This window comes from Anopheles aquasalis, chromosome 2, assembly GCF_943734665.1.
Source record: "Anopheles aquasalis chromosome 2, idAnoAquaMG_Q_19, whole genome shotgun sequence".
NCBI classification, from domain to species: domain Eukaryota; kingdom Metazoa; phylum Arthropoda; class Insecta; order Diptera; family Culicidae; genus Anopheles; species Anopheles aquasalis.
The window spans coordinates 79,510,647-79,525,646 of NC_064877.1; the positions used below are offsets into that span (position 1 = coordinate 79,510,647).

The window sequence follows — 15,000 nt, forward strand, 5'->3', positions numbered from 1 at the left end:
TTAATGAGCAGCATTAAGCTGTGTCCAGGGCTGAAGGTCTCTGTCTGCCTGTCTGTGTTCATATTGTATTGCGCCCGGACACGTGTTCATGCGGCTATAAAAAGGTTTTTTTTTTGGGGGGAGGCTCATCATTTAGTCGGGGGTAAGTGCGCTGGTTTCTATGGTTTGCTGGTTTAATGGCGACACTTTTCGGTGTCGCGAACATGCAGTCGCGTGCTGTTGACGTCAATCGGTCAACGGTCTCGTCTAAAAAACGCTCTTCAGGTATTGATTTGCAAACGATGAAACCACTCTTTGCCAAACAGGTTAATTACCACCGAGTGTGCTCACCTTGTTCATTTGTAATTAGAGAACTTTACGAGGCAAACAATATCCTTCATTTCATGCTACGCTAATTGCTGGAACGGTAGCACGACTTGCTATCAAGCGGTACTCGGCCATAGCGCCGGGATTTCGATCGAAAAGACATAAATTAAAAGAAGCCGCAGGCCAGATTGAGCAGACGAAGTAAACACTTGAGAATTCGCGTACTTATCATTCCTCCCCGGGGGCAGTGTAGGTGGGAGTGAGGGAGCTTCAGTTAATTAATGAGAAACCCCGGGATGGTGCACGCAAAAACCGACAACCGAGGAAGAAGAAGAAGAAGAAGAGCGGAAGCTGCAATTTTCGGCACCGCGGGCGTTGATGTTCCTTCTTAATGGAAGGACCGTTGGCAGGCAGGGGCAGACTCATGGACTTCCAAATGAGTTACCATCAATTTTTAAGTTTTATTACCCTCGACCAAAATCCAACAAATGGCCATTGGCCAGGCTGTACGGCGGACGGTATCGAAACAGGAACAGAACGCGGCAATGGCCACAACGACGACGACGGCGACCAGGCTGCTTATCGAGGCGGTTAACTGTGCTTTTGGCGATGGTTTTTACGGTGCCGCGACACCAGCGGTGCGCTGACACTGCGTGACACTGCCATCTCGTCCATTTGTCACACACTCGTTTACCGTAATGTTCCTCGGTACTTGGCGGGGTGGAGGCGCGAACATTTTGGTGTGGGAGGGAGGGAGTAATGGAGACAAGAGTGATGACTGCAAACATCGGCCCCGGTGTGATCTGCGGTGACTACTGCACCATCATCATCATCATCATCATCATCATCATGCAAAGTACAACGCGCACCGTTGGATGAGAGGTAGTTGAGGGCGGAGGGAACCCGGTGAAATGCCACAGAGGAGGGCCGGTGTGCCGGTGATAAATATTTGTCCCGACTTCACAAGATTCCGCGAAGCCACTCGGCGCGATCCTGCCGCTCCGGCCGGGACAATCAATTATGCAGCGACGGCGACGGCACCGAACGGGATTGAGACACGAGAATCCGTGTCAATGCGGTTTCCTCTGTGTGTGTCGGTATGTCGGTGTGCTCGATGGGCTTTCGTGGAATTAAGTACGACATTCAAAATGTGCAAACAGCCCGCCCGCCAGCCAAGTCGATCGCCAAGGGGACGCGAGGAAGATGCTGGCGGATGGAATGGATGATGAATTCGCGAAAAGGCAACCTCGGCGAGATGGTCGCAGGCCGACGCTGTGGCCACTCTGCTCCGTGCTGCAAGATGTTGATTTGGACATTAAGGTCGGTCTTGTCGTCCTGAGTCGTGTGCCAACTACTCCATCTTGGCGAGTAGCGGGGGGAAGAGCAACAGGCTCGTGGCTCTGCCGATGCCCACAGGGCTTGTCGATGCGGTGCCCGGAATGGCGTGTTGCAATCGCTTCGTTAACAACGACGTGACTTTATCATTCGATCCGCACTCGCGCACAGGCTGGCGCGTGGGAGATAATATTTAGGTCACGAGACATAATGCTCCCGTGTGGTGGCTGCGGGAGCCCCTGTACGAGCATGATTATGATTGATGCACCTTTCGCTTCGATGTGATTGCAGATCGGTGTACAGGAAGTATCTCAGCAGCAGCAGCAGCAGCAGCAGCAGCATCAACAGCAGTCCCAACAGCGACAGCTGGCCGCAGCAATACAGCAACAGCAGCAGCAGCAGGAGCAGCTAGTGCTGGAAACGCGTGATGTAGATAACAGTAATCTTAACGTAGACGATAGTCGCTTCGATGTGCCAACGGAGAAGAGCACACCGCGGAAGGTGGGCAGCCCGGATGTGCTCTATCAAGACGGTGGTGGTCCACCAGCGGCCGCCATTGGACCACCGGGAGCAATCAACGGTAGTGACATCTACTCCACTACCGCGTCCCTGGATTTCGATGCCAAGTTGAGGTAAGTCCGATGTTTCTCTATCTCCAGAAGATCGATTAACGTGTGCCTTGCTGGTTCTCTACGCCTCCCCCATCAGGACACTACTCAACTGCCACGACCGGGACTACGAGCCGGACATTGGCCAGCGAGGGGACTTTTGGGTGTTGAAAAACTATATTCGGGCCGAGCACGGGGAGCTACGGTGCCACGAAACCATCACCTACACCACGCACGCCGATTACACCTTTCTCGACAATCTGGTACCACTGCTGGAAAGGTAATGCTTGCAGCTGCTCCGGAAGAGAGTTCTCCGTTACTAACTGTTTACCGACATTTTGCCATTACCATTATTTGCAGGTGGAACGCACCAGTTAGCCTTGCGTTGCACGCACCGGGCACGGATTTTGTGCCCACGGTCAACTCGATCAAGTATCTAAGAGACTGCATACCAGAGAGTCATTTAGTACGACAGTTTGTCACATTTCATATTTATTTTAGTAGTAAACATATTCCAAAATTCGTAAGTATCCTTTTGCTTCCCCCTTTTTCGAAAGCCCATCCCAGACACTAATGCCGGCTCCCAATTGTCGTCTTGCAGGTTCCTAAGCACAATCAAGTATTAGACACAGCGTACAACTGCTCGCTGGCGGTACCGTACTTTAACGTGTCCGTCGCTCAGCTGTACAAGACGCAGAAGAAGCTGCTGTACCCGGTCAACGTCGGTCGCAATATAGCGCGCGATGCCGCCATGACCCATTTCCTCTTAGCTAGCGATATCGAATTGTACCCCAACCCGGGGCTAGTGCATAAGTTTCTGGAAATGGTCGCCCGGAACGAGCCGGTGCTGCAGCGCAAGAATCCACGGTACACCGCCACGTAACATTAATCACACTCAATCGAATTATTACTGACTAGATTCATTCCCAATTCCGGCATAATTTTAGAGTCTTTCCACTGCCGATATTCGAGGTAGACAACAACTCGCCAGTACCGCGGGATAAGGCCGAACTGCAGGAGCTGCTGCGATCCGGTAAGGCAATACCGTTCCACAAACGGGTCTGCTCCAGCTGTCACGGTGTACCAAAGTCCAAGGAGTGGATTGCGGCCAACGAAACCGACGGTAAGCATTGTAAGCGACTCGTCGTCGAAAGCGCATCCTTCACATTTGACTCACCCTTGCCTTGGATCCTGGACTTACAGATTTGGGCGTGTTTCACATTGGCAAGCGGATCGGCTACTTTGTGCACTGGGAACCGATCTACATCGGTACGCACGCCGATCCACACTACGATGAGCGGTTAAGTTGGGAAGGTAAAAGCGATAAAATGACACAGGTAAGAAAAAGTGATCTCTGCTAATGCCATCCAGCTGCTCAACTGATGTGAATCTTGTCTTCCGTCCCAGGGCTATGCGCTGTGCGTTCTCGACTACGACTTTCACATACTGGATAACGGGTTCCTGGTGCACAAACCGGGCATCAAGGTGCTGAAGAAGGACCCGAAGCGGGCGATGCTAGCCGCCAAAACGAACCAGCTCATCAAGAAGATCATCTACCCGGAGCTGCAGGTCATGTACGGCACCCGGAAGGGCTGTGCCGTATAGTTGAAGGGGAAACAGCATTAGTATAAGGCCAACGATAGTACTAATGGTGGTGGTGATCCTGGTGTTGGTGGTGGTGGTGGTGGTGGTGCTAGAGATTATGCTAGGGGACCGGCCAGCGCCAAACGCTCGCGGACCATGAGCTCATCAGTGGCTTCTTCGGGTTCATCCGCCGGATGGCCTCAGTCGGTGTTGACGGTGGTGTCTGGTACGCAGGATGGTTACCATCCGCACGTCAGCAGTCGCCGGAAGAAGGGCAAACCGAAGGGCTACATCCGGCGCCGAAGACGCTGATAGGCGCATGGTCCCGAAGGGTTGCGCTGGCCGTGACATCGCCTACGGGACAATTAGCCGGGCGAGCCGGGTGTTCGGTAAACGTACTCAGAAGGACCTCCGCCCTCCCTCTGTCGCCTGCGGTGTTCGAACGATCGCACGATCGAACTGCGCTCCCGTCAGAGGTGTCCCCACAATCAATCGTTTACCGATGCCCGTTGGAAGTGATATATAAGCTAAGGACGCCTAAGTTACGGTTTATTTTATATGTTGTACCAAGTGAAAATTGTGAATAACGGTGATAATGAATGAAGGCGCGCATCAGGCGGGCATGTCCTTCTCCTGTTCTTTCCTCCAAACCAACTGTAATGGCCTCTCCGCGGAGCACAGCACAGCAACAAACTGCAATTAAACAATGTTCACTGCACCCGGCGGGCTAAGCGCACAGAATGCACCTATAGGAGCATAGTCATTCGATCGGTGTGTGTGTTGGTGTATGTGTAAGTGTACCGTGTATAAATGTGTCGCCGTGGATAAATCCTTTTCAAAACCAAACCCCTTTTATCCGTACTACTTCACATCACGACAATGGAATGTGGTTCTGGCAAGCTGCCTGATTGCCATTGCGTGAGAGATCGAATTTAAACAACATTTTCACCGCATACCCATACACTTTGTGCATTATTTATTGACCTTAAACGGTAGCATCACTCGCTCTCACTAGACCATTAGTCCACGAACACACGGTGAGATCATCTACACTAGCGCGAGCAAACATTGATGATTAGACATTTAGGGACGGTATGATTAGAAATCCTTCGATCATGTATCATACGATTAGTTTGGTAGACATTTTTTAAAACAGAAATGGCGCATTACTCCGTTCCGTTCCGACGAGTCATAGTCGTAGGAATCATCGAGAGGCAAAGCATAGACACCAACGCACTGAAAGCCATGCGCGCAGTGGTGGTGGTAGATATTATAGATTCTGAGTAGAGCGTTGTGGACGCCATCGCCATTTTTTGAAGGGCCACACGGAACGAAACAATGAGGGTCCCAGAACAAGTGAACAACAATAATCTCACAGAACGCAACCGATGGTTAGCAAACTTAGGTAGTATGGTAGGCTGTATTGGAACCCAATTTCTCTTATCCATTGCAAGGTTACCGTTACCGAATGATCCTTCTACCAGTATGAAGCACCTAAACAGGAAGTAAAAAAAGCTAGGGTAGCAAAGCATAATAATTACATTGCTCATCAATCTCTATGCTTAGTTTGATTTTCCCTTTTCAATCGAAGTTGTCACTTTGGTGGCTTTACGGCTATAAAACGGAAACGTATACGTAAAAACGAAAGGAGTATTAAGCTTGTTTGCCAAAGCGTTGTTCCGTTCCTTTTTGATGCCATCTGGCCAGCCGTGCTTTGGAATGCCTAATTTGCCTTACGAGTCGTAAGGGAGGTTATTTGCTGAAAGCAAAAAGACAGGAAGGAAACAAGGAAGAAACAGAAACAAAACCAGTAGGCAGATAAACTAGCAACATATCGTATCCCGGAAAAGTAGTGTGATAACATAATCTCTGCATGTTAAATCTCACGCTCTTTCTCTCTCTCTTTAACTCAATCCCTCTTTCTCAATTATCTCTCTCTCTTGTACACTCTATGATCATATAATCATCATTTGCTGTTTTCCCTTTTGATTGCTTGATTTGCAGTAGGCGTATAGTTTGCCATCTTACTCGCTGAGTAACAAAAGATAATAACTTTTCAATAGAACCGACTATAAACACCTTTCCACCAATCACGTGAAGGATGTTTTAATTTCAAGTCTCCGTAGAAAGTGCCTTATACGTACTGATGTATTGAAATTACTCATACAACAAACACATGCACAGCAAAAGTGCATGAAATTGGCATGGAAAGCCGAAAGTCAAACAAGGAAAAAGAGCATGTAAAGAGTAACAAGAGAACCCCGCAAAGCCTATACGGGTGTATGAAAAGAACAAACAAATTGATAACACACAAGTCAATGAAGATTAGCGGAAGGAGAAATTAAGAAATTTATGGGAAAATTAAAACTATCGATAACAATCTCGAACATGAAACTCTTATCCAGATAAATGAGAGAAAACAAAGGGAAAAAGTCAAATGTGCTTCTTTAATCTTTTCGTAACCACCCATAAATTGCACTAAACTAGTGAACATGATAATTTTGGGCAACACAATTGCAAAGAACTGTAAGAGCACGAGCACTGGGCGCTCTACTAGCGACATCCTTCATCATTCGCATAACTAAGTTAGAAATGATCAAGATATTCTTAATTTTCCATATCTCTTAGCTTTCTCTAGCGAAAACGGAGACGAGGTTTTGCTCAGAGCAACACTTTAGCCTAGTATTAGCCAGTCGGTAGCAGAGTTTCGTTTCGGTGCAAACGTCGCTGCATGCCGTGTGCGATAAGCGTTGGTTCCAAAAAAAAAAAAGATGAAAAAGGACACAGACGGTGCTTCGAATCGATATTTTTTTTTGTACATAGTGTGATTTCCTTTTAGGGTCGTTCGTAAGTTTAGTCGTTTTAATCGATAGCATTGGTTTCGTATTTGATTTCTGGTTTTGTGTTGTGATTTGTAGCTTTCCCCTTTTTGCTGCTCATCCAAGCATGCAGACTCTAGCGTTCAGCGAAGACGCGAACGATAGCGATTCACAAGGATGTGGAATGTGGAACCAAGCATAGAAAACAAACACGGAGCAGGATAAGAGGGTAGGAAGGAAGGGGCGCCAGCAGGTGCATCAAGAAAATGAAGAGAAGAAGAGAGGGCACACGTGCGAAAACTCTTGGAAGTAATACATGTATTTCCATAGAAGTGTTCCTTTTTTTTATAAAAAGAAAACGAGAAAAAAATCAATCATTGTATAGCAAAAGTTGGTCTCGCGTTTTAGTTTACTTTTAGATTTTTGGTTTACTTTTCCTCGCTCATGATGACATCGCACAAAGCTTTCAGATTACAACCGGCCACAAACCCAATTGAACCCCTTCCATCGCATAATCGCAATGTAAACGCATTCGACAGGATTGCTCATATCATTGCACGCCTTGATGGTAGTAGTGGCCGATAGATACATCACTCTTATCGTCCCTTGTTATCTTATCATTTTACCGGCTCCCCACCGGTGCGCTGTTGGACCGTCAACAAGAGCGAGCTCAATCGGTTCAGTGTCGCGACAGGTGTAGCAGCTTGTTTGCCACCGGCCATTATTTAGCCGCCTACTTGTGCGTGCTGTTGGCTAACCTTCAGGAAGTGTTAATTCGATTTAAGGACGTGGTCCGTGCGGAAAGTGCTAACCAAGTGCAAAAAGGTGCAGGTTTTCCCTATCCAGTGGACAGCAACATCCAGTGGAGAATCAATGAGGTGGAGACCTCGGAGCAGCGGAGCAACGAAATGACGGCCACCTATAAGCCCCTGCGTACCGACGATGTGGAACTGGTGAACCAGCGTTCTACCGTGCTAAGGACGGTTCTTTTGCTGATGATTGTGTCCTTCCTGTTGTTCTGTCTGCTGGGCTATTACTATCAACCGGAAGGGGCTGACCGACCGAACAGTCAGTATCAGATGCAGGATGTGGCGTCCCATGAAGCACTGCTTAGGCGGCTCAAGTGAGTATTATCGCGTCTGGACACTAAACTGATTGTGTACACGGTGCATCAACTGCCTGATGACTAACCTGCAACACCACGAGATATTCTCTTCGAAAAAAACGCACTATGAAAAGGAAACAAGCACTGCACTCACTGAACACCAACTTCACTTCACAAAATTCACTTTTTTTTACTGATCTGAAGTTCTATGTGTACTGCGATTGCTGCCTAAAATTAGGTGATTTAGGGCAACGTGATTCGTCGCATGCTGGATGCTCACAATGTCTCGTCAAATTGTTTGTTCCAAAATTCCGCGATGCGCACCGATGAGTCGCAAATTGGATCGATAAATCCACCAGCGTCATTCTGCCCATACCTTGTGCTTCGTCACTTTGTAGCGCGATACCGTTATCAGTTCCGGTGCAGATTGCTTAAGCCATTCATTTGGCTACTTACCGGTAACGGACGCACACATTTATGTTTGGCGCCAATCGCGGCGAGACAGAACATGTGTCATCGCCATAAACATGCTCGTTGCAGTTGTCTGCTTTCTTCCATTTATCTCGCGTTCACTCATTCCAGGACCATACTGAACTGCCACACTCCAACGAATGAGTACCGGCTCGAACCGCACGGAAGCTACTATCTGCTGCGTAACTTCATCGCGGCCGAGCAGCCGGTCGAGTGCTACGAAACCATAACCTACACCACGCACGGTGATTACACATTCCTGGATAACGTAGTACCGCTACTGGAGCGCTGGCAGGCACCGGTTAGTGTTGCGCTCTACAGTCCAGGCACCGATCTCGATCGTACCGTAGAGCAGTTGCGTCTACTGCGCGATTGTGACGATCATCGACAGCTAGTCCGCCAATACGTGAGCTTTCATCTGTACTTAGACTTTGAGCATCTACCATCGCACCCGATCGCGCACTACCAGGATCTAGTGAAGCAACCGATCGAGTGTCCAGTCGGTGACGCAGTCCTTCAAAGTCAAAGCTACCGGGCTGAAAACAATCTTACTTACCCGGTGAACGTGGGTCGCAATGTTGCTCGATCCTTGGCCCTAACACACTTCGTCCTTGCGAGTGATATTGAGCTGTACCCTAGCCCCGACTTCATTCCTATGTTTCTCCGTATGGTAGCGCATCCATTCTATCAGTTCACGCTACATGGTACACCGTCGGTCTATGTTCTGCCAGTGTTTGAACTAACGGCGTCCAGTGCCGTGATCGATGGGCTACCACAGAATAAAGCTCAACTGTTGGAGGCATTGGCGAGCGGTGGAGCGATCAAGTTCCATGAACAAATCTGCTCCCACTGCCACACGGTGCCCGGGTACCAAGAATGGCTCGGTGTGCTGAAAGACGAGTACACGATGGACATTCTGACGACGGCCAAACGGGATGGTCCCTTTGCTCACTGGGAACCACTGTACGTCGGCACAAACCGGGATCCAAAGTATGACGAACGGCTAAGCTGGGAGGGTAAGGCGGACAAAATGACGCAAGTAAGTAACGCTGGGCACGATTTCCTACCGTTTTGAACACCATTACATTGGTCCTTTTCTACTTTCTTTCCCAGGCTTACATCATGTGCGTCCAGGGATACGATTATCATGTGCTAGATAATGCGTTTTTGGTGCACCGACCGGGAGTAAAAACATTGGCGGAAGCGACGAATCCAGCACAGCAATCGATACAGCGATCCTTCATCAAGAGTACCATTCTCAACGAAATTACCTCACTGTACGGGCAACGAGAAGGCTGCAGCATCTAGCATCACTGGATCACCGTTTGCAAACATGCTTTAACGAACTTCTAGTCACACGAAGTGGAAGAAATGGACAATAGGTAGTGGATGGTATTTTGTTTATTAAAAATCCTACTAAAATCGACGCTATCGGTGTCGATTACCACCTAAGGAGGTTCTATGGTAGTTCCGTAGTCGGAGTAGCATCCCTAAGCACAACCAGTCACATTGGCGATTCCGTCACATGCGTTAATCAGCTCGTTGAATGCCTGCTCCGGTCCACAGAAGTTTAGCCGAGGCCTATCGTCGACACACAGGAAGTACTTCTGGCAATCGTCCGGTGCACGGAAGAATCGGATCGGCTGCACCAATCCGGGTGCCTGCGGTGGACACTTGAAACCAAGATACGCTTCCGCATCACAGTCCTCCACCAGATCAGCCCAATCGCACTGATACGTCGCAGAATTGAAAGCCAACCCCAGCGGACAATCGAGCACGTAGGCAGTGCCGCCGGCACAGTTCTTGAACTGGCCACAGTTGGCCCGATCACCGACCTTGTAGTAACCGAACTGATGCGGGCAGTCTTCGGTCGGAATGGCCGGTTGGGTACGGGTGCGGCTTCCACAATCTACATCGATCGGATACTGGCAGGGGTAGGAGAACAGGGATGCCTTCTCGTTGAAGAGGAGCCCATCGGGGCACAGCTGACGCGTCGGTTCACCATCCTGTGGAGCAAGGAGCGAAGGAGCAGGATGTTAGCATGCTGGACTCACTGGACGGATCTCGAAAGACGTACCCTACACTCGATGTATGCGTCACACTGGTCTGACACTGGGAAGCGACCATTCTTCTCGGGGCAAGACTGACTTTGTGCTATCCGGAGGAATGAGAGATGAGAAAATATGAAATAGGATGACAATAAAAGGAGATTATTTTTGGAAATGTTGATTTAAAAAAATGCTTAATGATACAATTTTGGAGAAGCATGCTGTTCACCATGATTTCAAATTGTATCGGCTCTTTATTTTCCATTTTTCTCAAAAATCCTTTGCCACAATTATGTAGAAGCATTTGAAACATACTAAATAAATGCTTCATGACAGTAATCGGCTAGTATCAGTTCATCAATAGAGATACAAGATACTGTATCAGTGAATCTGCTTTCCATTTCACTTGGTGGCCGTGACCTTCTACCAGATCAGATCTCTCGTAAGATTGCCATTTGCTTCTGTAGGTCCCGGACATCGCCATTCCGGTTTCTGCCTTTGACGAATTAGTAGCCCACTGTGAACGTCCGCATAACATTTGCTGCCGGATTCCACGGCCAAAGGTGACCCGACGGAAAAGATGGCAACAGAGAGGCGCAAGATAAATATCAAACATCTCAATGCCCGCTAATCGATGGTGGCCCAATCGAAACGCCCAAAATGTAACCTTCACACACGCGGCTAGCCCGATCGCTCGCCGTTCGATCACTCTAATGAACCGGTAGTCGGTAGGTGAAATCAAAAGGGGAAAGAAAAAATATGAATATTCCGTTCCGATCGGAGCATCTTCTTCGCGCCTCAAGGTGAACCAGCTGGGGTGTTGAGCGTGAACGATCAAACAGAATTGTGGCCTTTAGTACGCTTCTCCGTCAGCTCATACACGCGACGTCATACATCGAGAGCATCAACGGTACGCAAATGCTCCTCTGGCATCACGCGTAGGTTTGCAAGTTCCTCAGAAGATCGCACCGTTCGTTGCTTAATCTTTAAATACGAAGGAAGTGTGGTGCAATGATGCCATCACCCGTTGTGTCACCCTATCCGTTAACCATCCGTTTTCACTGCTAAGTAATGATCACACTTTCGCTTTTCATTCGCGATCTTTAGCGGCGGTTGTCGAACACCCAACGTCCTTGGCATCGATCAGCGCAGTCACGAGTTCACTACATTTTCCCATCCATCGGAGCGAACGTTTTGGGAGTTTTCCACGCGTAGTGGCGCTGATTGCGCTGCTTGATACAGCTGCTCTGGGCCGCTCGATAATTACCATGATAAACCAGGGCCGAAACACAAAACACCACGATGGTTCCAGTGAGCCTTCCACCAAGGGGCGACATGATCGTCTTGTTCTAAGTGGCGTTCACTAAAAAAAAGGGGGTTCGATAGAGATTGTGCGAGAAAATTCGTTCCACCTTCGATAAGCGATGGATCGGGACTGACTTGTTGAATGGCGCACGATCGCCGGAGGAGATGCATCTTCCACCGAGCACCGCGTGCTGGAGCTTATTCTCCCTCCACCTCCAGCGCCAGGTGGGCTTTTCTCGAAGCGACGCAGGAACGTCACCGCGAGATTCATCAGCTATTCATGGAGACACCTTAAGCTGCTACCATCGTCGTCGTCGCGTGGGGGCTGTGTTGTGATATTGCGAAACGTGTTCCATTCCAGCCAGCTCTGTGGGGGAGAATGACGAATGCTACGGAACGCGGGAGTGTGATTCAAAGAATTCCAGCATCTTTTAACTACGCACCACAAGATGTCTCGGAAATTCCATGTGCCATTTGAGCTTCCGTTACATACCGAATGATGTGTTGCACATCGGTGGCTTAAAGAGGACACAGTTTGCCGGATGAACCGCACACACAGTTTGAAGCCCGTTTGAGACGGCATGACCTTGACATTTGCTGAGCTCGCGCGTGTTGGATCATCCGCGATCGGGCGGCTCTTGGTTTGTCCGTTTTTTCCGTGCCATCGGGGGGCTTTTTTCGGAGGTGCTATTTTTGCCGATGCTGCCCGTAATCTACCTTAACGAATTCACCGGAGGCACTTTCTTTGGTCAAAGTTAATGCCGATTGATTAATGGAAGCACGTGGATCGTAACAGCGCGGAATGCTCATCATGGTTTCCAGGTGCTAGTTTTGGGGACAATGAACTTTAGAATAATGTTTTTTTTTAATTTTAAAATTAATAACATGATTAATGATACCGCATGTAGCTATCTTTATGGGTGGTTCATTTAGAAGGATTTGAAGTAGTTTTTCGCATTCAACGAAATGCTCAAAGTATTGCCAATGGAAGCTAGTGCCTTACAACTAAATTGCAATAACATTTTCCACAACGGTATCAACATTCGCCACCAAGAAACCTTTTCCAGTCGCCGGAAGCTGGTCCGGGATTTTTACTCTATTTTTAAACAGCTCATTATCATCGTGGCAACAATTTGCCCCGTATGATTGCTGGACGGTGAAATCACTCATAGTTGTTGCTCCGCCAGTAGCATAAGTGACCACTCCCAGACAAGTCACATTGGAACTGTGTGCAAACTGTGTTACTCTAAAATGAGTCTTTCATTTTGGTACTTGTTCGTGGCTTTCGTCGTTGGCGTGATTGGCGAAGAACCAAATTCTAACACAGGGCGTTTGGGTTTGCCGATTTTAGAAAGCGTTTCGGGATTCGCTTTGGAGCGGTTGTTGAACAAGCATGACTTCCTGCAACACCAACTGCTAGAGCAGAGTAAGTCCATTGCAGCAGTTCAATCGCAGCAGAGGCAGAGCTTTGAGCTACTAACGAAGATGCTGCAAGATGTGCAAAATCAGCAAAAGCAAGATCTGGCTGAAGCATCTAAGTGGAAAACTGAGATTCTAGCGACTATTAAAACTAGCCAATTGACAAGTACCAACTTATTGGCTACGTTGCAACAACAGATTCAACAGCAGAAGAACGATACAGCGACGGATCGAGCTGAATTTTCCAAACGGTACATCAAGTCTCAAAAGGACACTGAAGATATCAGGGAGAAGCATGATCAGAGCATCAAACTGTTGAATAGTATAAAACAGGAAATGCAAGTGCAATCCGATGAGACTGCGAAAGATCGAATAAGTGTTTCGAAATGGCAAGCAGATATCAATACATCGATTGCGTCCATTCGAAATGAGATGGACACATGGAAGAAGGATTTTCTTGGGGTGTCGACTTCAGAACGAGATGATCAAGTGCAAAGCATCAAATTATTGCAAAAAGAACTGGAACAGCAGAAAAACGATACATGGACGGATCGAGCTGATTTTGTGAAGTGGCAAACAAAATCACAAAAGGACATGGAAGACATTAAAGAAAAGCATGATGAGAGCATGAAACTATTGACTAGCATAAATCAGACAGTGCAAAGCCAAGGGTTCGATATACGGAGATATCGAGGGATTCTTTCGAACGGGCAAACAGATATCAATACATCCATCAGGAACATTCGAAATAACATGGAAAAATGGCAGAACGATATTCTTAAAATTTTCGATTCCAATCGAGAAGAGCAAAGGCAACAGTTTAAACTTTTGCAACAACAAATGGAGCAGCAGAAGAACGATACAGCGTCGGATCGAACTAGGTATTTGAACTGGTACAATGAGTCTCTAAAAGTAATCGGAAGTATTCAAGACAAACAGGATCTGAACGGCAAGTTAATTTCCAATTTGTCGCAAAATCTGTCGCAGCACTTTGTTGCTTATTGTGAACAAGAAAGGCATGAAAGAGGATGGATGGTTCTTCAACACCATTTCAGTGCAACACTTGACTTTGACCGCAATTGGACCGACTATCGAAACGGGTTTGGTGAAGCTGGATCAGCTGGAGCTGATGTTTGGATTGGGTTAGAGAGGATTCATCAAATAACGGCAGCCCAGCCTTGCGAGTTGCTCGTGGAACTAATGGACTTTGATGGTACGTACAAATTTGCACGGTACAGTCAGTTTGCAATCGGCAATGAAACGGAACAGTATCGGATCAATGCGCTTGGAGTGTACAAAGGATCTGCGGGAGATGCACTTCGGAACCATAGCGGGGTGATGTTTTCGACAAAAGATCAAAAGAGGGATAATGATGCAGATGATAAAAGCTGTGCACAGCAGTACAGTGGTGGCTGGTGGTTCAAGCAATGCCATTTTGCCTTTTTAAACGGAAAATATAACTCCGAGAGCAAAACTGGTATTCATTGGTTCCCATTCAAAAACAGTTGGAGCGGATTAAGTAGTTCCAGAATGTTGGTTCGACCTTTATAAAGAATAAAGATGTCTTTTTTATGTTTAAGAAACAACGGAACGGAGATACATACTTGTTTTTGTACTTATTGCATAAAAACTGCAAAAAATTGAAGAAAAACGCGAAACCGAGAGAACTCGAAATTGGATTTTTTACTTCGCAAAGCGAATTTAGCGTCTCCAACACAACCAAAACAAAAGGCACGAACTGTCAGTTTTTTTCATTCATTTTTCTAATCGTCGCGAGCGATTTTGTTCGGGATGACTTCACCTGTTTCCTATAGACACTTTGGTTCGCGCTATTTTTACCGAAATTTATTGCCCTTTACGAATGTTTTTGGCCAGTAAAAAGTAAAGATTATAGTTATCGCATGAGATCGGCCGATCAAAATCGTAGCGTGTAAACGCCCCATAACAGGAGCGAGAAAATGTTCTGTGTCAACGGGGCACTACGATTTCAAGCAAATGGC

At 47.5% G+C, this 15,000-nt stretch overlaps 4 protein-coding genes across 5 annotated transcripts in view; 3 read left to right on the forward strand and 1 right to left on the reverse strand.

The window, feature by feature from the left end:
• Nucleotides 1–7,036, forward strand: part of LOC126569957 (beta-1,4-glucuronyltransferase 1-like) — a 78,714-nt gene extending 71,678 nt beyond the window's left edge. Inside the window, exons 5-11 of one of the 2 annotated variants that reach the window (XM_050227382.1) lie at nt 1,933–2,273; nt 2,350–2,529; nt 2,610–2,772; nt 2,851–3,116; nt 3,197–3,381; nt 3,453–3,586; nt 3,657–7,036. In XM_050227382.1, coding sequence (XP_050083339.1) covers nt 1,933–2,273; nt 2,350–2,529; nt 2,610–2,772; nt 2,851–3,116; nt 3,197–3,381; nt 3,453–3,586; nt 3,657–3,854 — 1,467 coding nt within the window. In that variant the 3' untranslated portion in view covers nt 3,855–7,036. The remainder of the gene's footprint in view (nt 1–1,932; nt 2,274–2,349; nt 2,530–2,609; nt 2,773–2,850; nt 3,117–3,196; nt 3,382–3,452; nt 3,587–3,656) is intronic. The other variant, XM_050227383.1, reaches the window with a different exon arrangement.
• Nucleotides 7,037–7,370: 334 nt separating this feature from the next.
• On the forward strand, nt 7,371–9,654 carry LOC126569890 (beta-1,4-glucuronyltransferase 1-like). Its single transcript, XM_050227290.1, has 3 exons — nt 7,371–7,775; nt 8,340–9,267; nt 9,342–9,654. The coding sequence occupies exons 1-3, from the start codon at nt 7,561–7,563 to the stop codon at nt 9,534–9,536; spliced, it is 1,338 nt and encodes a 445-aa protein (XP_050083247.1). The 5' UTR covers nt 7,371–7,560; the 3' UTR covers nt 9,537–9,654.
• LOC126569891 (protein obstructor-E-like) lies at nt 9,348–11,701 on the reverse strand. Its single transcript, XM_050227291.1, has 3 exons — nt 11,544–11,701; nt 10,306–10,382; nt 9,348–10,234 (listed from the first exon to the last, which is right to left on the reverse strand). The coding sequence occupies exons 1-3, from the start codon at nt 11,611–11,613 to the stop codon at nt 9,719–9,721; spliced, it is 663 nt and encodes a 220-aa protein (XP_050083248.1). The 5' UTR covers nt 11,614–11,701; the 3' UTR covers nt 9,348–9,718.
• A 1,099-nt stretch (nt 11,702–12,800) lies between these two features.
• LOC126569387 (angiopoietin-related protein 7-like) lies at nt 12,801–14,551 on the forward strand. The gene has a single exon (XM_050226430.1). The coding sequence runs from the start codon at nt 12,833–12,835 to the stop codon at nt 14,549–14,551; it is 1,719 nt and encodes a 572-aa protein (XP_050082387.1). The 5' UTR covers nt 12,801–12,832.
• The last annotated feature ends 449 nt before the right edge of the window (nt 14,552–15,000 follow it).

Coding starts and splice junctions, on each gene's coding strand:
- LOC126569890 (XM_050227290.1), top strand. CDS start 7,561: ATGACGGCCACCTATAAGCCCCTGCGTACCGACGATGTGGAACTGGTG. Junction 7,776..8,339: donor GCACTGCTTAGGCGGCTCAA/GTGAGTATTATC, acceptor CACTCATTCCAG/GACCATACTGAACTGCCACA. Junction 9,268..9,341: donor AGGCGGACAAAATGACGCAA/GTAAGTAACGCT, acceptor TTTCTTTCCCAG/GCTTACATCATGTGCGTCCA.
- LOC126569891 (XM_050227291.1), bottom strand. CDS start 11,613: ATGTCGCCCCTTGGTGGAAGGCTCACTGGAACCATCGTGGTGTTTTGT. Junction 10,383..11,543: donor TTCGGCCCTGGTTTATCATG/GTAATTATCGAG, acceptor TCCTCCGGATAG/CACAAAGTCAGTCTTGCCCC. Junction 10,235..10,305: donor ACGCATACATCGAGTGTAGG/GTACGTCTTTCG, acceptor CTTGCTCCACAG/GATGGTGAACCGACGCGTCA.
- LOC126569387 (XM_050226430.1), top strand. CDS start 12,833: ATGAGTCTTTCATTTTGGTACTTGTTCGTGGCTTTCGTCGTTGGCGTG.